This window comes from Oreochromis aureus, linkage group 11, assembly GCF_013358895.1.
Source record: "Oreochromis aureus strain Israel breed Guangdong linkage group 11, ZZ_aureus, whole genome shotgun sequence".
NCBI classification, from domain to species: domain Eukaryota; kingdom Metazoa; phylum Chordata; class Actinopteri; order Cichliformes; family Cichlidae; genus Oreochromis; species Oreochromis aureus.
Genome location: NC_052952.1, coordinates 21,042,514 through 21,067,792, shown reverse-complemented (window position 1 = coordinate 21,067,792; position 25,279 = coordinate 21,042,514). Strand labels below are relative to the sequence as shown.

General features: G+C 39.6%; 3 protein-coding genes across 3 annotated transcripts; 1 reads left to right on the top strand and 2 right to left on the bottom strand.

Annotated features, from left to right (window-relative positions):
* Window positions 1–49: 49 nt before the first annotated feature.
* polr3c (polymerase (RNA) III (DNA directed) polypeptide C) lies at window positions 50–10,579 on the bottom strand. Its single transcript, XM_031734090.2, has 13 exons — window positions 10,441–10,579; window positions 8,235–8,381; window positions 4,124–4,388; window positions 3,454–3,758; window positions 3,210–3,314; window positions 2,492–2,665; window positions 2,342–2,393; window positions 2,171–2,231; window positions 1,925–2,075; window positions 806–907; window positions 633–682; window positions 370–519; window positions 50–272 (listed from the first exon to the last, which is right to left on the bottom strand). Exons 2-13 carry the CDS (start codon window positions 8,379–8,381, stop codon window positions 191–193), a joined length of 1,644 nt encoding a protein of 547 aa, XP_031589950.1. The 5' UTR covers window positions 10,441–10,579; the 3' UTR covers window positions 50–190.
* On the top strand, window positions 10,569–17,043 carry rnf115 (ring finger protein 115). The gene is made up of 9 exons (XM_031734091.2): window positions 10,569–10,745; window positions 12,818–12,876; window positions 13,114–13,168; window positions 13,313–13,596; window positions 13,744–13,812; window positions 13,901–13,973; window positions 14,049–14,142; window positions 14,990–15,105; window positions 15,774–17,043. The coding sequence occupies exons 1-9, from the start codon at window positions 10,593–10,595 to the stop codon at window positions 15,891–15,893; spliced, it is 1,023 nt and encodes a 340-aa protein (XP_031589951.1). The 5' UTR covers window positions 10,569–10,592; the 3' UTR covers window positions 15,894–17,043.
* Window positions 16,119–23,900, bottom strand: gba (glucosidase, beta, acid). Its single transcript, XM_031734089.2, has 12 exons — window positions 23,748–23,900; window positions 23,532–23,609; window positions 23,248–23,439; window positions 23,014–23,160; window positions 21,343–21,476; window positions 21,096–21,268; window positions 20,907–20,996; window positions 20,654–20,801; window positions 18,756–18,980; window positions 18,157–18,320; window positions 17,952–18,068; window positions 16,119–17,870 (listed from the first exon to the last, which is right to left on the bottom strand). Exons 2-12 carry the CDS (start codon window positions 23,602–23,604, stop codon window positions 17,765–17,767), a joined length of 1,569 nt encoding a protein of 522 aa, XP_031589949.1. The 5' UTR covers window positions 23,605–23,609; window positions 23,748–23,900; the 3' UTR covers window positions 16,119–17,764.
* Between the last annotated feature and the right edge of the window lie 1,379 nt (window positions 23,901–25,279).

Genomic DNA, 25,279 nt, shown 5'->3' with positions numbered 1-25,279 from the left:
TTCTTGTTCTTTATTTATTCACTGCTGATGTAAATGTAATAACAAAATGGGCAAAAAAAATCTGGTTTTATTTCAGTCCAAACAGAAACATCCGAGCTATAAACTATAAAACAGTCATACTTGACACGCATGCAGAAATCATACACAAAAATTAACTGCATGGATGAAATATAAAACTCCAATGCATAAATCATGAAGATGCATTGGTTGAGTTTATGTAGGACTCTAGAAGAAAGATGGTTTCATCTACTTGGTTTTCTGCAGAATCTAACCTAAAGGAGAAAAAGACACAGTGAAAAAAGGACTCCATTAGACCACCGAAGAGCCTTGTCGCCTTTAGAAAAGAGAATTTTTGTTTCGTCTTCTTACTTATTGATGTGAAGCCTTAAGGTATCCAGCTGTTGCTTTTCAGGAGCAGTGATCATCTCCTCGACTTCAGTTAGCTGCTCGGGCTCGGCCCCGCTGGCCTGCAGAGATGCCAAGATGGCTTCGATTCGCTGAGATTTCTCCAGCAAGCGTCTGTAAACCAAAAACTGTCAACCCATTTCTTTGTGGCAACGTGCATACCAGACAAAAGATATTATCTGCCTTGCAGTGAGATGCATCAAAATATATCACTAATGAAGACTCACTTGCTCTCTTTGGTCTCAAAGAGGCGTCGCTCTATGAGGTTGGCTACGGTCTGCAGAAGAAAAATATTCAGAGATAAAATGTTACCGAAGGCAAAAACCAGAGTGAAAGACAATTAGCTGTCTTCTTCTGCTCAGAACTCTAAAGGTTACATGTAATGAGTTTATTGTTTTACCTTGTAGCAGTTCTGGAGCAGCATTCTTGCAGTCGGGAGTTGATTAACAGTGTAAAGATAGAAGGTGCGAGAGGGAGCGTAGTCAGGAGTCTTTGGGATTTCCTAAAAAACAAAGTATAATGGTTGCTGTGAGATGAAGAGCAAGTACAGTGCTGTGAAAAAGTATTTGTTGTCTTCCTGGGTTTCGGGGGGGGGTTTGCATGTCTGGAAAAGGTTACAAGCCACTTCTAAGGCTTTGGGACTCCAGCGAATCACAGTGAGCGCCATTGAGAGAGATCCAAGAACAAAACACCTGCTGAGCAAATAGAGCACAAACCTTGACTCACATTTGCCAAAAAAACATCTTGATTATCCAAGACTCACTCAGTTTATGCAGTAGCTTGTACAAAGGCTTAGTCAAAGTCCGGACTTGAATCCAATTGAGATGCTTTTTCATGACCTTAAACTGGCTGTTCGTACTGGAAAAAACTCAAATTTGAATGAATTAAAATATTTCTGTAAAGAACATTGGGCCTCCACAGTGAGGAGGCCCAATGTTGAAAGACTCATTGCCAGTTATTGCAAATGCTTGATTGCAGTTCTTGCTGCCAAGAGTGGCACAACCAGTTATGTAGAGTTTGCATGTTCTCCCTGTGTTTGTGTGGGTTCTCTCTGGGTACACCGGTTTCCTCCCCCACAGCCCAAAGACATGCACTTAGTGGGGTTAGATTAATTGATGATTCTGTGAATGTGAATGGTTGTCTGTCTCTATGCGTTAGCCCTGCAAAAGACAGACTGGCAACCTGTCCAGGGTGTCCCTCGCATCTCGCCCTATGACAGCTGGGATAGGCTGTAGCACTCCCACGACCCTAAACTGGATAAACGGAAGAGAATGGATGGATGGATGCATGGATGGATGAGTTATCTGTGTGTTTTCTCTGGATTACTTCTTTTACTTCCTTTCACAGCAGTCACTCGTGTTAATAGAAGAGTATTCTGGCTCAAAGAGACCCTACTTCAGACATTTAAATTCATTTTAGTGACTGTTGTGGCTTCTTATTCGTTTCAAATGTTACAGATATTTCAATTAAAAAACTGCAGCAGGCTTTGGAAACAACTAACAGTCCATCATCCACATACCTGTAGCTGGACCAGGTTCTGTGACAGCAGTGTGTACAGCATGTCTTTAGCCTCTTTGGCTGGAATCATAGCAAAATCCTCCACCTGCTTCTGCTCCAGGTGACGTTTTCTTAGCAACAGACGAAAGATGCGAGCCGACCGGGAGCCAAACCTGATGTCAGATTAAGAGTGACTTCAGTAACATGAAGCTGGTGATAATAGGACACTCACAGCTATATATATTATTTAACATACACACTGGCTTACCTCTCCTGTACTACAGACTCAAGTGTGGCCCGTGCCAGATTGGCCAGTGCTCTGTGCAGATCTGAGAGAGGAGTTTAGAAAACCAACTGTAATTCCTGAATTTAATCATATCAACCAGTGTGCTGGTTCACAGGAAAATGCTCAGGACCTTTTAAATCTGAAAAAGGATACTGACAACAAACATCCCTCCTCCGCTTTCACCAGCCTTCCCCACGAACTCCATCTTAAAAAAGAAGAGGAAAAGAAGATATAAACATGTTGTTTTTTGTTTATTTAAAAAAAAAAGATCAGAAAACATAATATGGTGTTTGCAGGTCATACCGGGTCATCCACCAGCAGAGTGAGGTACTGGTCTAAGATGGGTCTGAGGATGTTGTAGCTGGGTGGAAGGGACCTGAAGATCTCATTGGCTGAGAGGGGCTTTGTGCAGGTGGCCATGGGGGAGGTTGTCACCTCACTCATCCTCAGCATGGTCCTCACTATTTCACTGCTAGTCTGCATAGTGAGGATTAAGAAGATAATTAGTCATTAAATTCCTAATCAATCACAATAATAAATCATTCAAGTATATGCACATATACTATACTGTATATGCATATACAGTGACTATAACATGCTCTTTCACAATAAGAGCAGGCTCATATCATCGCTACTCATAATGACTCTGAATTTGATTCAGACATAAAAGTGGCATCCATATTTTCTTATGAATGACTAAGCTTTCTCAGTAAGGTCTCTCAGGTCTGGAGCTTCCTGCCTGAACTACTAATGTCTGCAAAACCAGCAACAGCTTTAAATGTATGATCATAATCTACCTTTTATTAATAAACTAACTACTCTATTTTTCTCTACTGTGTTTTTTTGTGGACATTTGTTACATTTTTAATGTTGCAGCATATTTTTTTTTTCTTTGTAAACCACATGTTAAAAAGGTGCTGTGTACATAAATGAACAATAATCATCATCATCATAATCTTCATAACACAAGAGAGTAAATGAGTGTCCTTAAATCAAAAATTATAATATTTTTTCCCATCACCTGGTCCAGCTTGTTGGCGACAGCACTGATGATGGTCTGATCTCTAAAGTGGAGATGGAACCGTTCAAAATTCACCTGCCAGTAAATCCCCTCGTCACCATGTGTCTGAGCCGAATGAAGCAGAGCATATGAGAGACAAACGGAGAAATGAAAGGTCACATGAACGATAAGCGGTAAGGTAGATATAATGGACGGAGGACATTGCAAATTTGTTAAAGTAACCAAAAAGGTTCCAAAAACTAACCTCTGGATCCATTTTGGCCCTTTTTGCGCTTCTTTGCTCCTCTCCATCCTCACTGGCGAGCTGGCGTTTGCCCCGCCCTATGAGTGTCACACTAGGTACCTTATAGCATTCTGGGAAGCTCTCTGGTGTGGGTGGGGCAGTGTTAACGGGAGCAGCCGGAGTACCAGGAGTGGCAGGAGTCTCACTTGGAGCAGAACTGTCTTTATTTCCCACTCCTGGCAATGGAGGGCAGCGCTGAAGAAAATGGGTCTCCACCAGTTTGGAAAAAGTCAAGGACACTTCAGTGTAATCCATGGTGCGGCCCTCTGCAGCAACAACAGAGAAAAAGTGGTGTACCTCTCTTTGTATTCACAACACGTGCAAAGTCATATTTAATTCCCTTTCCACACAGCTAAATTACGAAGATAGTGCAAGTACTAGTGTCTCTAACAAAAGTCCAACATTAATAAAGTCAAAAGAGATATTAGGACTTCTAGTTGACTCACAGGTCTCCAGGTTTTTTGGAGATATTCATTTGAAATCCTAATTGCTAATCCTGACATTTTTTTTTCCACACAAACATTTAAACACTGGCTGTAGCAAACGGCATGTCCATCTACTAGACCAAAGTCCAGCTGTCAAAACATCCACTGATAGAAGTGTGTGTTCTTTGCTTGATACCAACACTGACCTGCCATGTTCTGCGTGAGGCGGTCTGCCACCGTTTTAACGGTGCTGCTCATCGTCGTGTGGCCTCTCTGTAGTAACTCCTCTATGATCAGCTCTCCTGTGTCACCATACAGGGTTTTTGCAGTGTAGATGTATCGTGGGTAGCGAAGAATCCTAAGGATTCGGTCACAGCTGGTGTGATACTCTGTGGGGCTCCCGGGTCCTTTGCGGCCTGAACTGAACGTAGTGGCCCCGTGCTGCACGAGGACACATAGAGACTTCTTCACCTGGATTTGGAAATAAATAAATGAAAGAGTTTATTGCTTCCTTTGATATGCAATATAACTGACAACAGTCAGGTAAAGACAGAATGCAACGCGATTCAAGTTGTTTCACTAATACAGAGAACACACCAAAAAAAGACATTTTCCTTATTTTCCTTGTCTGGTTTGCTATCTGAGATGTTGTTGTTGTTGTCGTCTCCAGTTCCAAATTTTTTTTGAGAAAGGTAAAATTTTTGAAAAAGGTAAAAAACCAAAACTTGACAGGAGATTAATAATAGTGTAAAATGCGTGACTAATGGCAGGCTAATACCTATAATCCACATCCACTGAGTTAGACTACGCACCACCAAGTATGAAGGTCTCTGCAGAAGAACTGCAGCTTAACCATTTAAAAAAATCTTTTTTAATTAATAAGGTGAAAGTAGGATTGAATGAGGTAACTACAAATTATGTGCACTTTCTTGCCTTTTTTCCAGTGTATTATGCTCAGAAAACTACATCTTTGCTTCTGTTCTTTATGCAAAGCTCTGTTCAACCTAATTGCCATATGCCCTTAAATGCTACTTTGTACTGTTCCCTTATTCACAAAGGGTTGCCACAGCAGGTAGCTCCACATGTATGATTTGGCTGATATTGATGCCCCTTTCCTGACACAATCTAAGGGGAATTGTGTCTCCTCCTGGGGTCAAAGCAAGCTTGCTTGTTAGACAACTGTGTAACCCCTACACTAATGAGCCATCTGTCATATGTAGTTATGTAGTCTTTTTTTTTTCTAACAACAATGCAGCATAAACAAAGAAACAAACAAAAACAAAGAAAAAAAAAAGAAAAAACCCCCAAAAAGTCACATACATGGGAAGAGTTCCAGAAAGGAAGGAAAAAAGAACAGGATATATATGATATATATGAGTATATCATGGGTCCAAAAAGGACCGGATCTGGGAGTACCCAAATGTACCCCAGATTTAGACAATTGCACTTAAGTACAGTTTTTCGGCAACGCTGGGCTGCCCGACTCCTCCAAAGACCGTTATTTGCCACTTTGCTGGTCTAATTATTTATTATTATAATATTTTTTAATTCTTCTATCTATTATTATTTAATATATATACTTTCACGTATGTAGTTGATTTAATTTGGGTCAACAGAAAAGTCACCAGCGCCACCGGACCTAGAGGCCCCCCGGAAATCCATGTATCAATCGTACTTCCAGAACCTTACAAAAAGTCAGATCTTGTTGGTTTAACATATTCGGTCCATTTTGACCATTGCTCATAGAACTTGTCACTTTGAATCCACAAAGTGAATGATAGTTTTTCCATGATGTAGATTTCATTGACGATACTGATCCAGTCCTCCTGTCATGGTGGTTCCACCTTTAACCATTTCCTTGTAATTGCTTTTTTGCTAGCAATCAATAGAATTGCCAACAGTCTCATATCAGACTTCCAATTTTGCGTGTTTACATCTCCCAAATATATACACTGAAATGAACAGGGGATTTTAGCTCCAAAAACATAATTTATATGATTACAAATACAGCATCAAAATGACCTTAGTACATTACATTCCCAGAAGATGTGATAATGATTAGCCCCAGAGGTCTCACAAAGCCTCCAACATGAATGAACTCCCTGGTGCCTTTTTTGAATTGGGGTAATAAAATATCTCACCAAGTTTCTCCATCCAAACTCTCGCCATGTATTGGAGACTGTTGTGGTCCACTGCAGTTGACACATTTTTGCCCAATTTTCACTAGGGATAACTTCACTTCCCTCAGTCTCCCACCTTCTTTTAATGTATTCTGAGTTGGTCTCTTTGCCATGCTGGATTGCCTTATACATTTTGGATATCATGTGACTCAAAGAATGGGATTTTATTAACGTGGAAAAAGTTTCCACAAAGCCCAATTCACTGTTTTCTATTATAATTTTAATGTTTTGACAAAATAATATCTGACTTGTAAATACCTGTAAAAATTGTCTTGACCTAATCCATATTTTTGTTTTAATGTTTTAAAACTGGCAAATCAAGATGCCAGTTTTATTTCTTAAATTCTTATCTGCCAAAAGTACCATAATTGGCACCCCATTTATAACGGTCCCTTCAACAGCCTGAGGAATAGGTTGGTGAACATAAACACATCAGGGGTCTTAATTGGGCTACATAATAGTCACGAAGGCATGGTAAACCAATGCCCCCTTTCTCTTTCAATAGTTGCATTGTTTTATATTTAATTCTTGCTCTTTTATTTTGCCAGATATACTTGGCCAATATTCTGTCCCATACCTCAAAATGTCTCTGTGGTATCCGAATTGGTAAGCTTTGAAATAGATACAGTAAACGAGGAAGGACATTCATCCTAACTGATTCCAGCCGAGAGTACAGTGTCAAGAAGGGAACAGTATTCCATCTTTGCAAGTCTGTCTTAATCGTTGAGAGCAAAGGGTCATAATTGGCTTCAAACTGTTTAGATGGATCTTCAGTCAGCACAACCCACAAATATTTGATCTGGTCTGAGTCCCATTTCCATTAATATGTGTTTTTAATTTTAGTTGTTGGATTGTAGTTAAGCTTTAATACTTGAGTTTTATTAATGTTAATTTTATATCCTGAAAAAACCCATAGTCATCTAACAATCTCATCAAATTTGAAAGTGATTCAGTTGGATTAGTCAAGAAAATCAATATATCATCAGCAAATAGGGCAAATTTTTGCTCATCCAACCCAAGGGGAAACCCTGTTATTTCTGCGCTTTATCTTATATATTGACTTAAAGGTTCTACAAATAGAGAAAACAGAAGTGCGGAAGCTCCACATCCTTGACAGGTTCCTCTTTCTAGACTGATAGATTTTGTCAAGTCTCCATTGATTTCAATCCTAGCAGTTGGTCTGGTGTATAGTGCAGTGACTGTGTCAATTATACCAGGGTGGAAGCCAAATTTGGTCATGACTTTATATAGAAATTCCCATCTCACAGAGTCGAACGCTTTTTTTTTTCTTTTTTTTTTCACATATTTCATTATCAATAAAGTTTTCCTAATATTGTCTTGAGTCTGTCTTTGTCTAATAAAACCAGTTTGGTCTTTATGGATAATTTCTGGTAAAACTGTCTCTGGTGGCTTACAGATTATGGAGGTGAAGCGTTTGTAATCAATATTAAGTACACTTTTTGGGCGATAATTCCCACATTCTAATTTGTCTTTATTCTCTTTAGCAATTATAGAAATTATACCCTCATTCCATGAGGGCGGTATAGTTCTCTTTTCCAACACCCAGTTGAATGTTTTTACCAATGTTGAAACTAGTTGTTCTTGCATAATTTTGTACCATTCTGAATTAAATCCGTCCGCCCCAGGGGCTTTACCATTCTTTAATCTTTTAATGGGCTGTTCAACTTATTCCTTAGTTATATTTGATATGAGTCTCATATTCTGGTCGTTTGTAAATTGGGGCAGCTGCAATTTTGCTAAAAATGTATCAATGGCTTCCTTACTGCTACATTCTTTGGGTTGGGAATATAATTTTTGATAGTAATGTTCAAAACATTCTTTGATTTTTCCAGGGTTAGTTTCTATCTTATTTATTACTGGGTGTTTAATTTTATGAATTGTTCATTCTCCCTGTTGTTTTCTTAGCCTGTATGACAGAAGTTTTAATGCTTTTCCTCCTGTGTCATAATACCGTTGTTTTGTAAAAATAATAATTCTAACAAATAAAAATGTAAGACAATAGAATCTCCAGATAAATGGCCATAAAGCCATAGCTTTTGGAACACGGTGTGTAGACAATAAATATAAAATCAACAAGCCTAACAAGCTGAGGCAGAGTTGGTGTAGTACTCCTTACCAAGTCCACTGAGAGGCCAGTTTCATGAATGATTGTTCTTAAATTTTGTGCTCCACTTTTGAGCAGGTGTGTTCCCACTTTCTCAACCACCTCTCCAAAGTGCTCCTGCAGCAAAAGACCACACAGGCGCACTTCTTGGGCTGTCATCTGCACAAACAAAAGAACAGGAACACACAGGTGATGAAAGGTCTAAAATCTAGGATAGCTGTAAGTAACTACTTATAGCAGTACAAAAACAGTATTCCAGTATTCCCCTATATTCCTTTAATATAGTGTCATTTCTCTTAACACCTGGATGTAATAAAGCTCAAATTAGAATCATGTCAGGATACAAGAGATCTGTAATTTAAGGTTAAATGAGTTGCGCCTACAAAAACCAAACTCTTATCTCTGTAAAGACTAACACATTTCTACAGAGAAGTAAATGCTTTTTATGCAATGTGTGAAATATATTTTTATTATGACGGAGGTGGACTGCTGTTGCTATGTGCAAATCACTGGTTGCTATGTGTTCATATATGAAGATGTACAAAAAAAACCATCAATAATAATTTGTGTTCCCTTACAAGAAGGTGCAAACAATTTATGGTTTCTATCTACAAGCACACAAGGGAATATATTTCAAAAGGGGAGAATTAAAAAAGGAATGCTAAAATAAGCAATGTAGGATGTGTCTCTAACAATGGACTTCTCACACACTTGAATCACGTGCATCACTTTTTTTTTTTAACTCCTTCTATACTACCTTCAGACTCAGAGACTCTGAAGCACAACTGAAACTGAAAAACCTTTTCTAACAACAAAAACAACAAAAAAATGATTAAGAATCAACAAAGACTTGGATCTATAAGCAAAGTCTGTGTCACTGCCATCAGCAAATTCGTACCATACTCATCCCTAGCACAGCTAGACAACCCTGGGTCGAGCCTATCCCAACTGTTCCAGCACCATGCAACCCTGAATTGGATAAGTGGTTTAAAGAAGTAGATGGACGGACTGCACAACACGTTTCTCCAGAATGTCACTACTTCATTCAGTATTTTATTGCTTTTATTTTTTTAGTTTTATTTGAATTTTTTAATTTAACTTATTTTAGTTTTAGTGTATATATGCTGATGATTTACTTACACGCAATACTTTCTTTCCAAACTCCCATCAATAATCTAACTCAGCCTTTGTAACAATAGTTACCTCTGTACATCTCTCACACTCAATAGTACCACCATCCTTGCTCACACCCAGGTTACGTCCTCCATCAACATCTTTAACTCCCTTCTCAAATCCATCCAGAACTTCCATTTGTTTCATCATGCCAGTACTTCAGAGGTTTCACTGGCTCACAGTTAAATGTCCTATTGATTACATAACACCACTCTGCAGTATCCCTCTGAACTTCTGCACATCAACACACTCATCCAAAATCCCAGATTTTCTCCTGGTCTCCATCTCATCGCCCTTTTCACCTGTTTGACTACCATGAGGCCTAGAGGCTTCAGTTGCTCTGTTACTCGCCTCTGGACTTGCATCCCACCAGAAATCCATAACACTGACTCTCTCCATTTTCAAATCTCGTCTCAAAACTGGCATATTCACTCTGTCTTCCACCTATCATATTAAACCTGATTTAACATAATTTATATTCTTTTATTAACTTGATCGATATTTTCTTATTTTTATAGTTTTTCAAGTCTTCGGCGTAAAATAACCTTGAATGTTTTGAAAAGCGCCTAAAATCAAACGTATTACTGTTATTATTACTGTCTGTCTCTCCACACCTCCCTACTGATTTGTCACAACAAGAGCAGGCACACACAATGAACACAAAACAATGACTGTTTTATTTTTCACATTATGTCCAGATATTTCGATAGTAACCACGTTATTTTTTGGTCGCAATAAAATAGTTACAATCTGACAACAGAACTGGCATTATTTAGGCTAAAAGTTGTACTGCACATTACTAAAGAGAAACAACAAGTTTCCACTTAGATTTAAGCGACTGCAAACCTCACTTATATTTAAAGGATTGTTAATGAATTTCTAAGCACATGTGTAAATGGCATACTGTGCAGAAGCTTCTTTGTCGAGCACAGAAAAGATAGTTTTGTCTAACTCCAAGTTAACCCTGTGAGCTGTGCATGCTAAGCTAACTAAAAAGCTAACATTTACAGCTGACCATCTGAGTTCTTTAACACTTTAAACAAACCTTTTCAGTTGAGAAGTTTCTGAACACACACTGCTTTTATTCACCATCACCCGCAGTAAACACTTCACGTGCGACTTCTCGATGTCAACACACGAACACTTTTCCTTCCGCTCCTCGGTGAGCTGGGACTCCGGCCAGCGGCGCCGCGGTGCATGCTGGGCTGGAGGTGGACGGCTGCCTTCGGTTTGTGGAGGACCGACGTCAGTGTTTGTGCTGCTCTGGGGAAGATGGCGGAGGCTGCGGCTGTTCCCCCGCATCGGTTTTTCTGTCACTGTTGTAAAGGGGAAGTAAACCCCAAACTCCCGGTAAGCAGGAGGCTTTTCTTGTTTATCTGTCAGACTCTTTTAGAATACGTCCGGCTGACAGCTCTGCCTCGCCGCTAACGGCCATTTGTTCCGCTTGCTTTCTCGCTACAGCTAAAAACCAGCTAGCCTGTTAGCAGTTAGCGGCGTCTGCTGTTGTTAACTCACTAAAATAAACTCCAGCTACGAGCCCCGTCAAAGGAAAGGGGTGGAAAAAACTGACATTAAAAGCAAATATCGACAGGTTTTGTTAGACTTTTCTAGACGTTTCTGTCAAAGCAGTGTACTCGAAGCTCTGCTTTGACAGTTCGGGGGATGTTGTGCTTTTCCTCAAAACAACAAGGACTTGTCGAAAACATTTGCGTTACTGCTGCCTTTGTTCAGTGCTTCAGACTTAACTTTAGTTGCCTGACAGCTGGTTAGTTTTTAATTTCCGATAAAAACGCAGTGTTGACAGGACGAGTTGGGGGATTTTTGGAAACACAGTTAAACATGTCGTATTCAGTTTCAGTTTTGAAGTTAAAAGTAGAAGCTAAACTCTGGACGCAGAGCTGACCCAAATCGTGACATACTTACTAACTTTAATTGGTTTTAAACATGTTATCCACGTCTTAAATATTATGGGGTGTGTTTGTATTCGTTTGTTACAAGTTTATAAAATACACCAACCTAAAATTAACCTACTCCAATACAAGCTTATGGTCAGCTATAACTTTCTCACAGTTCTCAGTGGCACTGTTTATTACTGTGGTGTTTTGTTGTGTTTTGTAGCTGAAATCTCAGACGACCCCCCCCCCAAAGAAAAAAAAAACAATTGCTGGTTTTCATAGTCCTTTATGAAAGTATTTTTTGTTTGGACAAAAACAATGTGAAGACATTTTGAGGAATCTTATACTGACAACGGACAAATTCTGCCCTGTTTAAAAAAAAATTACAATATTCACAATGAACTGTTGACTGGTTTTATATCACCACTAGAGTCACATTAATCTTTTATTTTTATGATCCAGCCGAGAGTAATTACAGTCCTCCTTGTCACTGACTCTAAAGTGTCCCAGGCACAGTCAGTCCTATGGCATGTCTTCACTGAGCCAAGTGACTGCAACACCTAAGATTATCGACCTGTGCTACTACAGTACAGCCCAGGCACCGGTCCTCAGTCATCTGTCCGTTTTATACAACAAACTGGATAATCTGTGAGGTTGTCCAATTTGACACTAAACTGATACAACCTGTTTTGCTCACGGCAAAGTTTCTAAACACGTTTTAACCACAAAATTCATTTTAGATCCCCAAATTTCTGTATGCCGAGCGAGTATGAGTTTTAAAATTGTCATGTGAATTTAAGCATGGTATAAGCATAAAACAAAAGGCTGGTATTTTTGTGACCTACTTTTAATACACATATGCTGTTCAACAAGGGTATCGCTTTAATCTCTCATAACCCTATCTGTATATTAAATGACCCCGCTTCTATCCTGTTTTCATGGTTTAAGAGTCTGTGCTTTTAGTGTACACCTACACCAGCTGCACAAACAAACTGGTAGCAGTGTTTTCCTCATTCTGTTACACAGGTTTTCTATCACGCCTCTCTTTAGGTGTGGTTGGCAGACCAGCTCTACCTACTTGATTGCATTCACAAAATACAGGCCGTCACACTTCTTACTGATATTATCTGGCTGTACTTCTTTGTGTGCCATATCAGGCAGCAAAATGTCTTTACATGCTGTAATTATTTCATGGAATGGATGCTGATTTGACAGTGATAGAATATTACCTTTTGTCATATCTCATTTTGAGACATGCAAAGTGGTGTATAGTTAACCAGCACAAGACAGATACTTTCAGTTGATAGTGTAAATGAATTTTAATGTAAAAATTCCAGGTATTTATTGATTCCTGATTTCTTTTCTGTGAGAATTGATATAATTGACAATAGAATATTTAAATTACTGGATAGTTTATGTAGTATGAATAGTTTGAATAGTAGGGTCTAGGAAATAAAAAATAAATGTAAAAAAAAAAAACATTTTTCCTTTCCTATTTGACTCTTACATGGCTCAATCTATTTCTAGGAGTACATCTGTCCCAGATGTGACTCAGGTTTCATTGAGGAAGTAACAGAAGACTCCAGGTAAGAGATTTTTGTATTATCGTCACTATCCATTTCACTTCTCTAGACAGTTATATGATGTTAAAGCCTGTGTGTTAGTGTGGAACAAGAGCAGGGACATGTACTGAAGAACGCTGATGTTGCACTGTTGAAACTTGTAGGCTCACTCTGCAGTTTTGTTCCAGGCTTACGCTACAGCTGAACGGTGCATGTTGCTAATAATGAGTCTTTTGTCCCCTTGTGCGCTGTTTCCCTCAGTCTCCTAGAGGGTGGCGCCAATGGGCTAGATGACACAGCCACACAGTTTGCAGAGGTATGACTTGATCTGAAAGGTTTGGGGAGTTGAGGAAGGAATACGGGATAAAGAGGTTTAATTGACATGATTGTATGTTTTACTTTACTGAATCTTTTCCTTTTCTTCTCTTACTGTTCTTTTCTTTATTATTATTTCATCAAGCTATGGCACCTCTTGTTAGTCGAGCGGCCATTTACAAGAGACATTGACAGCCCAGACTCAGAACCTAGGCTCCCTGGTGGGCGCCTGGGGAGTTTCAGTGACCTAGGAGGGTTAGGAGGGGGACCAATTGGGGGATCTGTCCCAGCAGGCCTAGGAGGATCTATGGGGGGCCTACTAGGAGCTGGGGAACACTGGGGACCAGGACGCCCCCCTCGTCTGAGCAGCCAGAGGAGATACCGGTCTAGAGGCAGCAGTAGGCCAGACCGCTCGCCCGCTGTGGAAGGGTGAGTAACACTAGTTCATCGTCTTTCCTGGCTCTCTTCTCTGCCTTGAATACTCCCACTTATAATGACAGTGCTATTTATGCTCTCCCCCGAACCGATCTTATTTTTGGTAATGACATTAACTGCTGTACATTTTCTGTTTGTCAGGATTGTACAACAATTTCTTGCTGGTCTTTTTGCCAACTCTGGAATCCCTGGCTCCCCTCCCCTGTCATGGTAATATGACATTATAGAGCAACAAGGTGTTACTACAATTTAAAATAACATTATTATTATTAAAAGGGTCTATTTGTGTTTTGTTCAGGACAGGGATGCTGCACTCTAACCCTGGGGATTATGCATGGGGGCAGGGAGGATTAGATGCTGTGATAACACAGGTAAACAAACTATAAAATAGTCTACAAAATTTGTGTTTTTCTCATGTATTTACATATGTGTCCATGTCTCTGTAGTTACTAGGTCAGCTGGAGAACACAGGACCTCCACCAGCAGAGAAGGAGAAGATCTCTTCACTCCCAACTGTCAATATTTCTCAGGAACAAGCCGGTCAGTCACCTCTGATTATCTTTTTTTTCCCTTCACTGTCTCCCCATGTTTCTTTGTCCTTGAAGTACAAATTGCAGTTCTGTTATTGCTAGAGTTGTCAGGTCAAACCCCTATTTATTACTACTACTACTAAGTTTGTGTTTCAAATAGTGGTGGCACTATTCAAGACTCTTGAAGTCAGTGGTGTTGTATGCTGTCCGCTTACAAAATAATCAGTAACACATTCCAGAAAAATGTTAAACCACGTATTACTTTGCTTTAGTTGTATATGCGCACTCATAGACAGGTTTCCATATAATGATGTTTTATTTTTACTTGTTTTCAGCTTTGAAAAAAAAAAATAGCTAAGGACAAAGTGTCCATTTTGTTGATACATAGTTGTTTCAAAATCTTCACAGCACTTAAATGTCTTGTATACACTTGCTGCCTGTTAGAAGGAGCTTCTGAAATTGTGTCTGTTAGGGACGAAACGCCCAGTGGCCTTGACAATATATATATTTTTGCTTCCTTGTCTTTCACCTCCCCAATTGTCTTTCCTCTTTTGGCTCTGTTCTTCTTGACTTCCTCTTCTTGGTATGCTGTCCTATTTTACCACTCAGCTGTAACTGTGTGACTAGTTATGCTGTCCAGTTGCTGCAGGACTGTTGATAGCGGACTTTTAGGCATAGATGAATGTCCGGGTGCCTTCTCGGGACTTTGTGTTATTCTCTGCTGAGAAGTGTAATGTATATCTCCTCAAGAAATGCAGCTGTACCACTTTGTAAACATGTGTGAAGCTGTCTCAATCAAAAATGACAAGGGTGTTGATGTCAGGAAAAGATTTAAAAACACATTTCCTCTTCAATAGATTGCTGTATGGAATGCCCTGTATGCAAAGAGGACTTTAGAGTTGGAGAGCCCGTCAGACAGCTACCCTGTAACCACTTCTTTCACTCAGACTGTATAGTACCGTGGCTGGAAATGGTGAGTCACATCAAAAACGTTGAATTTTTTTCAAATATAACCATACCAGAGACCATACATTACATTGAGGATTCTATGTGTTATTTATTCACTTTGCATTTGAGAGCATTCAGATCTACAGGAACCTCAAAAATGTGCTTTGATTATCTGAGTCATGATGGAAATGCCATGTAGGTGGGATCTGAGTAACACTTAACTTAAATTGATGATAATGGAGTGGAACTGATGAAGTGTTGTGTTTTAATGCCACTTCTGAATGCTGAATAATGCTTCCCGATAGTTTATTTATTGCAATGATACAGTCAGAGTGTTTTTATTATTGCATGGTGCTTTTAGTATGTTATCCTCCTCTGTGAATGTGTTATTTTGAAAATCTGCCTGGAATTGCATGGGACAAAAGGTTAAAAAAAAATTACAAATCTGAAAATTTGTTTGCATTCATCTTTGAGTTATTTGATATTAGCAGTTGGGAAGCTGTGGATAGCACATAATTGGCTGAGCAGATTAAAACATTTTTAAAAATGAGTCACAATCAAAGACAAAGAGCAGACTGACGTCATTTAAAACAGGCCTGAAATAATGTTCCACTTATTAAAACTCTTCTCAGACACTTGTGAGAAAACTGTACTTAGCAACTGTTTTCTGCGTTTTGTTCTGTGGCCATGCAGCATGACACATGTCCAGTGTGTAGGAAGAGTTTGAACGGAGAAGACAGCAGCAGCCAGCCCCCATCAGAGTCCCCCTCGCTCTCCACGGACCCTCGCACACAGGAGAGATGGTCCTTCTGAGACACCCACCTGTCGCATCCCTTTAGTTCTCCTCGCCTACATCAAGCAGCCCACTGAGAAGACAAAATGCTTCTCATTTCCCTCTGTTCATCTCTGTTGCAGTCATAATCATCTCTGTCTGAGTTTTTGTATTTTTACTTTTTATTATAATGCCTTTCTCCTCACCTGTGTACCAATGCAGACGTCTTAAGAGTCAGTTAAGTTCTGATTTTTTTTTTTTTTTTATTGCCTAATAACAAACCAGCCTAGATTGTTTATCAAGACCATGTCCTCTGTACTTTGAACCCTCCAGGAAACTGCTTTCACATTTTTTCTTTAAATATTACTGCTGCAATAGACTGGTGGAGAAATACCAGACTTCTTCATGCTTTTCCCTCTTCATTCATCTTAAGATTACCTAAATCCTGCAACTGAGCCCTGTAAGCATATGAAAAGACTGTAGGTGATTTTTTTTTTCACTCTACGCATGCACAGAGGCAACCCATAACAGCATGAACACCTTTATCCCTGAAATAAATGCTGTTTATGAAGGGTCTGTATAATGTTCTTTGTTGAGATTGTGTCAGGAACATGTCGAGTGACTGTTGATATGTTAGTGTTTAATTGGATTGGACTGTAAAGGTGTTTATGTTTTTGTGTCCACACTCTGTAGTGTTTCTCAATACAGGAGCACAACAGAGTCTTGTATAGGAAGCACGTGGAGTCGCTGCTGTAAAATGGTCACAAACAGAAGGTCTGACTAACTTAAGAGGAAAGTAAGGGATTCAAGACACCTTTCAGGACTCTTCTAAATCGGAAGAAAACAAAACAAATACCCATAGTACCAGCAAGGGAATAAAAATAAATCCTCAGAGCTTGGCCCCATATACAATGCTTCATATTTCAACATGCTCCTCCTAGTGTGTATAGTATAAACAGCTGGCATCCCTCTGTCATTTTATTCCTCTGTTTACGACTGTCTTTTGTTTCACATTTTTATCACTTTTGATGTAAATAATTTTAGTCCAACAACTTAAAGTTTGCAAAGAAATAAACATGAGAATGGAGGCCCAAATGTGAAATACCTGGTAATGAAACTGTATATTATATATATGAAAAAAATGTCTATGATAAACTGTCTATGATGTATTAATAAACTGAAAAAAAGTCATTGCTTCATTTTCATTGCTCACAATCCATGTAATAGTTGTTCCTCTTTGCCTTGAAAGATACTCTTCAAATTTCAAACAATTTGCTTTATTCAGCAAATATGATTAAATAGCAACAACTTAAATTATTTACAGATTCAGTGCATTACATGATTTGATCAGAGCCATGTCAAATATGTTATTAAAAGGAAATCAAGGCACCAGTGATTATGTAGCACAGGCATCATTTCCCCCCCCAGACATTTGAAGGGGGAAATAATGTGTTGAATGTCTGGTTTCTTGTGGTTATTTTAAATGAATACTGGAATTACTCAAGTTATGTTTAAAAAAAAAATCACAGCAAAACAAAATAAGATGTCTGTGTGATAATGAAATTGAAAACATACTTAAAACAGCTTTTGTATTAGAGGGATTTTTGGACTAAACAGTTCTGGAGACTCCCAAAGCCACACTGGGAAATCATTCTCAAGAACTAGGCGCTTACAAGGGCTTTTTTCCTGTTTGTATCCACACTGCCAAAAGGAATGATTTAGTGATGCAATCGCCCTACATTTATGTCAGAGGTTCCTCTTGCTTGCTTTGGTCCAGAGGTAGCAGCTAAACAAAAAATAAGGCCCTAAAATCAGGAGGTTTTATGATCATCCTGTGTGCAAATTCGCAGAGAAATGCTTTTAATGTGGTTCAGCTGAAACAAATACGCAGTCTGAGAAACTGCTTTAATGATCACTGCCTTTTCCAAGCGAGTGTGAGCAGAGAATGAGCTGGAGCAGTGGAGGGGATGTAACCCACAGCAGGGTCCCAGACTTCAAACAGGATGTCTGATGATGATCTAAAAAAGAAAAACAAGCATAGAAACAGCTCAGTGTTTACCCATCATGTCACATTTCCTACAACATTAAATATGCTTTACCTGTTGAGTATGATGAGCACTAGTGAGCCATCAGGTCGGATGAAGGCAGAAAATTCCAGGTGTGTCTCTCCACTGGCAGACACCCCCACTCTCTGAGACCCCTCCCACAGAAACTTGCTGTGTAGAAAGATCATGTAAGAGGATCTCGCTGAAGTAATGGAACGGGGGAAATGTAGCATTCAATGTGAGCAGAGATCCTGACTACCTGAAGTGGGCCATGCTGTAGAAAGACGGCTGCTTATAGAAGACATCACGTGTTGCATCGACTATAACAGGGCTGTCCACAAAGTTTTTAACCCAGTTTGGTCCACCGTTTGGGTCCAGCGCCAGGTTCCAATCAGTCCAGCCGACCACATAATGATTCAAGTCCTGCCGTGGAGAAAAACACCCACAGTTTACTATCTGCTACCTCCTCTGTGTTTTGTAGTAAGATGTGTAATTTAGTCAGCCTGCTGAACTAGCGTTTTGTTTAACTATCGCAGGGATTGCACATCTACATAAACAAATTCCTCTGGACTCTCAGAGCGTCTGCAGCCTGAATTCACCCATGCAAAAGAGAGAGACATGGAAGGAGTCCAATTTCCCTTGAAAGAGAGTGAAGAAAGAAGAAACTAAACACCAGTTCCAGCTTGCTTTGATGGCCTGCAGGCCTGCAGTCTCTCGAGTGTGTGCACAACCTGCACTGCAGCACGAAGGGAGGTGACTCACCTTTCTGGAACAACTCACAGCTTGTCAAATTCTCTTTTTGCAGTGGATCTGACTGAACAAGCACAAACCTCCACGCATCAGATAATATGATCTTACCTCTATAATGTCATGTGCATACTGTTCAGCTCTGTCCCAGCTTCCCAGCATCACTCCTTTGTGTAGCGGGTTCCAACCAGCGCAGGCCTCTGTGCCAAACAGGTAATACTCCGGGTAGAGGTCATGGGTGGTTCCCAAGCTGATGCCAGGTGGCACAACGCTGTCTAAGTACCAGTGGACTGCCACACCATGAATGTACCTTCCTGCATGAACATCACTTAAGACCTGGAGGGACAAGAGGTAAAAAATAATAACAATGAAAACAAGAAGCACTCCGAGAGCGCAAACCTCTGCTAGGGCAGCTCAGTCACTGGACAGTATTTACTATTAAGGGGATCCTTTTGCATTTGTACATATTCATTTTGTTTTCTTTGTTATTTTGAAATGTAAGAAGTTTGTAGTGCAGTTAAAACCAATAGCTCATTTTAAAATACTTCACATAATTTTGATTGTTTATTGTTCAGTACATTTGTTTAAATGTACACTAATAAATATCAAGTGAAAAAAGTTTTGCTTTGTTTTTAAAAGAAAAATGACTTATTCATAAAACATTGTACATGTACTCAAATTGGTATTTATTTAAAAGCTATAAGCTTTTACTGTAATGTAAATAACAATGTCATAATATATTAACATTTTTAGAATCCCCACATATCCCTATAAGCGTATGTTGTCAGGTCAGAGGTCAAACGTGACGTGACATTTTAAATCCTTATATGGTACTTTCTGTATGTTGACAATACACCATACTTGTAAGAAACATAGTTTGTAAGTATTAAGACTTTTTGTCGATTTTATCAATAAATCATTAAATTTTATCAGAATTCATTCATAACTTTTCAAGCTATTGTGTTTACAGATAGAAAGATGACACACACATGCAAACCTCCTTGGCAGAGATAAGGATAAAACTTTCCACGTGGTTAGAGTAATAGCGCCACAATTTTCCAGATCAGTCCTAGAAAAGTATACACAAAATACTGGATTTATTTCCTCCCAAAAGGTTTCAGTAAAGTCTTTAAATATATGTTTCCTCACAGCTGCTGTAGACACTGAGTAAAGTAAATGTCCGTTTATGTGATTCCAATTCCAGTCACGACTCATTTTACCGCTATAAACTTTCCTCTGGACTTTCATCGAGTGACACCACAGTTTTTTTTTCTTAAAGTACTTCCCTTAGCTTCAATAGGCTAACTGGAAGCTAATTATAGCACAATGGGTAAACACTGATTTTAATAAATAATTTGGTTAAATTAGACTACGGGGCCACAGTTTTACCTGTTCCTTGCATTTTTCTTTTGCCGTCTACTTAACAGATCCAACAACTTCCCTATTTTTTGGTGTAATTCAGTTTTTGGGAGTTTGTAAGTGGCTAATTCATATATACTTTAATATCCCTCCACAAGTCATGTTAATGGGAATTATGGTTGAAACAGTGCTTAAGAAGACCTTAAAAATGAAAAATAATGCACTTTACTCAAGATAATTGTGAAAGATGCCTTACAGTGTTAGTGGCTTTGACTTTATTTGTTGAACCACAGCAGAACATTTGCATTAATCTGCTTTTAGCCTGGTTTTATCTGGTTCTTAACTGTCGTGAAATAGCAAAAGAAAGCGTCTTTCTTTGGGTTGATTTCTATCAACAGCTTATCAGATTGACATTTTTCCCTTTGCTGAACAGTTTGGACACCAGTTGTGTGAGACTTTAAGTCAAAAAAGTCCTTTATTCCCTCTTCCCCTCCTTGTATTTCACTACATTAGGCTTTCAAGTTATCTTGCTAAGATGTTTTGGATTCATTTATTCTCCTAAAACTGATTCATTTTTAATTTCTTATTCGCCTCAGGTAAAATAAAGTTTGCCACGACCTTTCCTGCTACCCTTCTGTTTACTGACTCACCACTTTGGCCCAGTGGGGCAGCAGAATGCGGCTGTCATCCAGTATGAGGACGTGTGTGTGTGGGTATGACGAAGCATGCAGGGCAGGGCCCAGGTCCAGAGACACCCAGTCCCTCTGCTCCTCGGGAGTGAAGCCCAGGGCTTGAAAACTGCAGTGAGACAAAGATACTTGTCAGTCTGCTGCAAAATTTAGAATCCAGCTCAATGCTTAACATTTTTTATATGAAAAAAACTTTTAATGCATCTGAGTAGACCTGTAGTTTGTCATCATTCCTGCAGAGGGCTCATTTCCTGTCGTCAGTGCCCAGAAGGTCAAGTTATATTTAGCGTATTCCTCCAGGAACCTGACAGGAAATGATTAAAGCACCCATCAGAATAAATTTCTCTTGAATCACGCTCCTCCAATATCTGATATCAATCTGATTTAAAGCCACAGAAGTCACCTGACATAGTACTGAGCCCAGGTTTTATGCTCCTTGCCCCCTGGCTGGCCCTTCAGGGAGCCCTTTCCTGTGAGTGCACCGTTCGTTTTCAACCAGGCGGGGGCACTCCAGGCACTGGCCAGCAGAGACAGAGGGCGAGGAGACAAGGCCTGCGCACGCTGCAAGAGAGGGATCTGGAACACAAAGGAGGTAAGATGAGAAATGGGCGACAATGGCCGTGTCAGCGTGCAAGACAAAAGACAGACACCTTCATGTTGATGTCTTCTGGGGCCAGAGTGAAATTGTGCAGATCATAGTCTCCAGGTGTGTCAGCATAGGTGTACAGACGTGTGGAGAAGTCACAGCTGGCCATGGGGACACGCACTACACTGTAGCCGATACCTGCCACAAAACACATCCGTACAACCAAGGCTGGGAGATAAATCAGTTTTATTACTCAACAATTATAGCAATTTATTATACGGTGTAAAAACTTTAAAAAAATATATGTTTTAGAAGACTGGTGAACAAGCCATGCAATAGATTTCCAGAAATCTGAGGTATCAATAACAACGTCCAAGGAAGCTGTTCTGGCAGGATGCCCTTCATAGTAGCTGAGTCATGGCTGTAGTTGTAGTTTTTGGGCAAGAAAAGAACTCTGCAGGTGTGCTCAACTTTCACAGTCTTTCAACCTCCTCACCAGGAGAAGACTCTTTCAGTATTTTATGCCGACCTACGCCAGCATTGTGCTCCCGTCCTAGTGAGCAGCCTCCACACAGAGAGGGGAATCCCAGACAGCCCACTTCCAATGGAGAAAAAAACCCAAAAAACCCACGTACCACCCTTTTTGTCCGTACATTTGCCAGGCAGCTGTTGGTGTTTACTGGTCGACCGCTTTCCCACAGTGCAGTCAGCTTCACTAAAATGATTTCCTCCTTTCTGTTAACCAGATAAACACATCTGGCCTCAGCTTAAGAGGGAAGCAGGACATCTGGGAACTGGAAAATAATTGAACTAAGGCCATTTTTGGTTAAAATAGTTTTTTCCTTCCTGAATGAAGGTAATTGTGTTGAATGACTGTTGGTTTTGATCTGCTTTTTTTCTTCCTTTTTGGCTGCTCTAAGACATCTAAAAGTGTCAATAATCCTGTAATCATGGCACCATCTATTACTTGCCTCAGGCCAGTGATGTCAATGATCAGGGCTCGGCAGGATGTGCACCATTTTTTGTTGTTCACGTCCTCAGGTTTTACATTTCTAACCAAACTGTAACTATTAGATGAGACTCTACTTTAAAGGGGTTCTAATACTAATTTCCAGCTCCATATTTTTATACTTTCATTCTACTAGAACAGCTTTGCGTTACAGTTCACCACACTTACATTTTACTGGGCCTGTGTGCAGTTTCATCCACTGTGAAACAATGAAACAAGCTTTTTGTTTAGCTCGCTTGTCCCCATTCTTTAAAGACACTTTCTTCTGATTGGCTGCCCCTCATACACACCAGGTCTAAACAGCAGGTGAGTGGGTTTGCTGTGCTAAGCAGCCTTCAAAACCCTTTTCTAGTTATTCTGTATATATTTGTTACATCTGTTTATATCATTGGGGAACAATTTTTATTATTATTTTTCTAAATCACTCAGTCAATAATAACAGGTGCTGATACTAGGCTATGACATGGATTTTTAGAAGCACTTTGGTGTACCTCTGGTTTTAAATGTGCTATACAAATAAAATGGTATTGTACTGTATGACATGTTTTAATGATCATCATGCTGCTGATGTAAGTTAAAAGAGTGTCTTTTAATACCCCAAACTGTCTGACATCTCCTCGTTTCTGTTACCCTTCTTATACCTATTAGTATTCTTTTACTGCCTGACTTTGTATCGCCCTTTCATAGCCTGTAAGGCTATGTCTCCCCGATACTGTGGCAGTGTACCTTCACTGGAGAAGTACTGCCGCAGCAGCTGCTCCTGTGCACCAGCAGAAAGAGAGAGTATGTTGATGGCTGCTGCATCTGTCATCGCCCCTCCAAACCCCCTGATCTTCTGGTACTTCTGGTAGGGAACTATAGTCAACCTGAGCCCTGAAAGAAACACAAAAGCAGACAGAAATGCTCTGCACCTGCTCCAGCACCACTGATGGTATCTTAAAATGCCGCTCCTCTACCCACTTCCTCCGCTGCTGTTAGCCCGAACTTCACCCTGACTGGCCTCCAGTCTGCTGCCCGCAATGCTGCTCAGGTAGGACGAGAACTGGCCCAGTGGAGGGAGGCTGACAGGTCCAATGCTGTCACAATATGTCGAATTACATTCACACACCACAGAGTCATGGCCAAAGTTTCTGGCAACACATTTATTGTAACCTGGGAGAAGAATAAATCTAGTTAACAATTATTCTTCTGCAGTAATAAAGGACACACAAGCTGTGTGTGTGCCTGTGTGTTTTCCTGATTACCTGCAGAGAGGATCACTTGTGCTGCCACGAAAACAAGCCCCCAAAGGACAGGTGACAGAGATGAAAGGACCATTTTATCTACAAACAGAGTAGTTTTAAACATAGAAGTGCGAGTTTTTATTTAGAAAAACACACGTATCAGACAGAGGTGCGTGCTTTTTACTAATTTTCTTGTCATACGGCGCACTTTGTAAACTTAGAAGAAGATGTGCTCACCTTAGATGCTCCTGTAGTTTACCTCATGTCCTATAGAGTTACTAAAAATGTCAGTCCTCCACACAATGTTTCTCCAATTTGATCAAATGTCATGCCAAACAACTTTCCCTACGCACTTCCTCACTATTAGCCAGTCATGTGACGTTACATATGATCACGTGAACAATTATGCAATATTCCGCAACGGCAGCCAGGTGGTGCTGTACCTTCATTTTTTCCCACTTTTTTTAGATCAACTTTATTGCAACATAGAGAGCAAGAAGTGCAAAGGAAGAACTGCACTATTGGGCAATAGAGCACTATACGGAAAATTACAAAAATAAATATTTTTAAATATTTTGTAAATATATTAATAACATCAGAAAGGTTTTCAGTTCAGCTGAGTTTAATTTATATAGCCCCAATAAACAGCAAGCTACCTCAATGCGCTATTTGACTAATTATGAACCTGAAAGCTTTGAAAAAGCCAATTTTATAAAAAAAAATAAAAATAAAATAACAACAGATTACTGCTGTTACTAACACTGATCTTGTAAGGAATAAAAGCTATTTTATTTAAAAGATTTTTCTCGATTTCTTCACTAATCAAACAGGCTTTACGCATAAACGTCACGTTCTTCCTCCATTTCTTTATTCTGCATTTATGTCTTTTTGTGTTACGCTAGCTTTTCAGTGGCTTTTCCATTTGGTTATCACATCTGGGTTTCGGGGAGGATGCATTTCTAGCTCTGCGTGATTCTTTTTGTGTCACACGTGTGTTGTGAGACATGACTTCAATTTTGGAAACCTGAGCCAATCAAAATGTGGGACATTGTCGTAATATGTGGGACAAGGACACGAAGGATAAAAATGCAGTGCAGGCCAACATGAAATGGGACACGTGGTCTCCCAGCTGGTGAATTGTATGAAACTAGTTGTAGTTGTATAGTAAATATTACTAGTACTACATTTTGAACCAGCTTGCTTTTATTCATTCGTAGTAGATCATAATAAATCAACAAACAACTTTGGACCATAAAAGGAAGCCAGTGGTGTTTGGTTACAGTTTTTAATATTATAAATTAAAATTTGTAAAATTCAACCCCAGTGAATTATTTATCAACTAGTCATAAAGTCCTGACTACTGCCATTTATCAAATGTTCAGAGAGGCTGCTATATTCTGTTGTAGAATTTACCTCCTTAAGAAATCCCAAAGATATATAGGTGTAGACACTTAATGACTGAAATTACAATTTTTTATTTGCTAGCTGGTTGGCATAGGGGAATACACATTTTTTTCCAAGCATATGGTGGTCAGCAACCTATGCCTGTGTGACCCCAGTAATCCTGCTCGGTATAGCAGATCCACCTGGACTTTGGTCCTGGTTTTTGAAAGGTGTGTTTCTGACTGTACCTGAAACCTGAACTCCGGGGTGTGAAACAAAAGGCCTGGGGGTCAGAATCACCCTGACAAAGACTGGACTTTTAACTGCATCCAATTTTAAAGCTTTTCCTAACAATAAATACCTCCCCCATGGCCACTCACAATATA

What these genes read in the sequence shown, in the direction of transcription:
- gba (XM_031734089.2), bottom strand. Translation starts at nt 23,604, where the DNA reads ATGGTCCTTTCATCTCTGTCACCTGTCCTTTGGGGGCTTGTTTTCGTG. An exon ending in CAGAAGACATCAACATGAAG is followed by an intron (nt 21,269 to 21,342) that starts GTGTCTGTCTTT and finishes TTTGTGTTCCAG; the next exon opens with ATCCCTCTCTTGCAGCGTGC. An exon ending in GGAATGATGACAAACTACAG is followed by an intron (nt 20,802 to 20,906) that starts GTCTACTCAGAT and finishes GTCTCACTGCAG; the next exon opens with TTTTCAAGCCCTGGGCTTCA.
- rnf115 (XM_031734091.2), top strand. Translation starts at nt 10,593, where the DNA reads ATGCTGGGCTGGAGGTGGACGGCTGCCTTCGGTTTGTGGAGGACCGAC. An exon ending in CAGCCACACAGTTTGCAGAG is followed by an intron (nt 13,169 to 13,312) that starts GTATGACTTGAT and finishes TATTTCATCAAG; the next exon opens with CTATGGCACCTCTTGTTAGT. An exon ending in TATTTCTCAGGAACAAGCCG is followed by an intron (nt 14,143 to 14,989) that starts GTCAGTCACCTC and finishes CCTCTTCAATAG; the next exon opens with ATTGCTGTATGGAATGCCCT.
- polr3c (XM_031734090.2), bottom strand. Translation starts at nt 8,381, where the DNA reads ATGACAGCCCAAGAAGTGCGCCTGTGTGGTCTTTTGCTGCAGGAGCAC. An exon ending in CTGGCCTCTCAGTGGACTTG is followed by an intron (nt 4,389 to 8,234) that starts GTAAGGAGTACT and finishes TTCCAAATCCAG; the next exon opens with GTGAAGAAGTCTCTATGTGT. An exon ending in GGGCCAAAATGGATCCAGAG is followed by an intron (nt 3,315 to 3,453) that starts GTTAGTTTTTGG and finishes CATTCGGCTCAG; the next exon opens with ACACATGGTGACGAGGGGAT.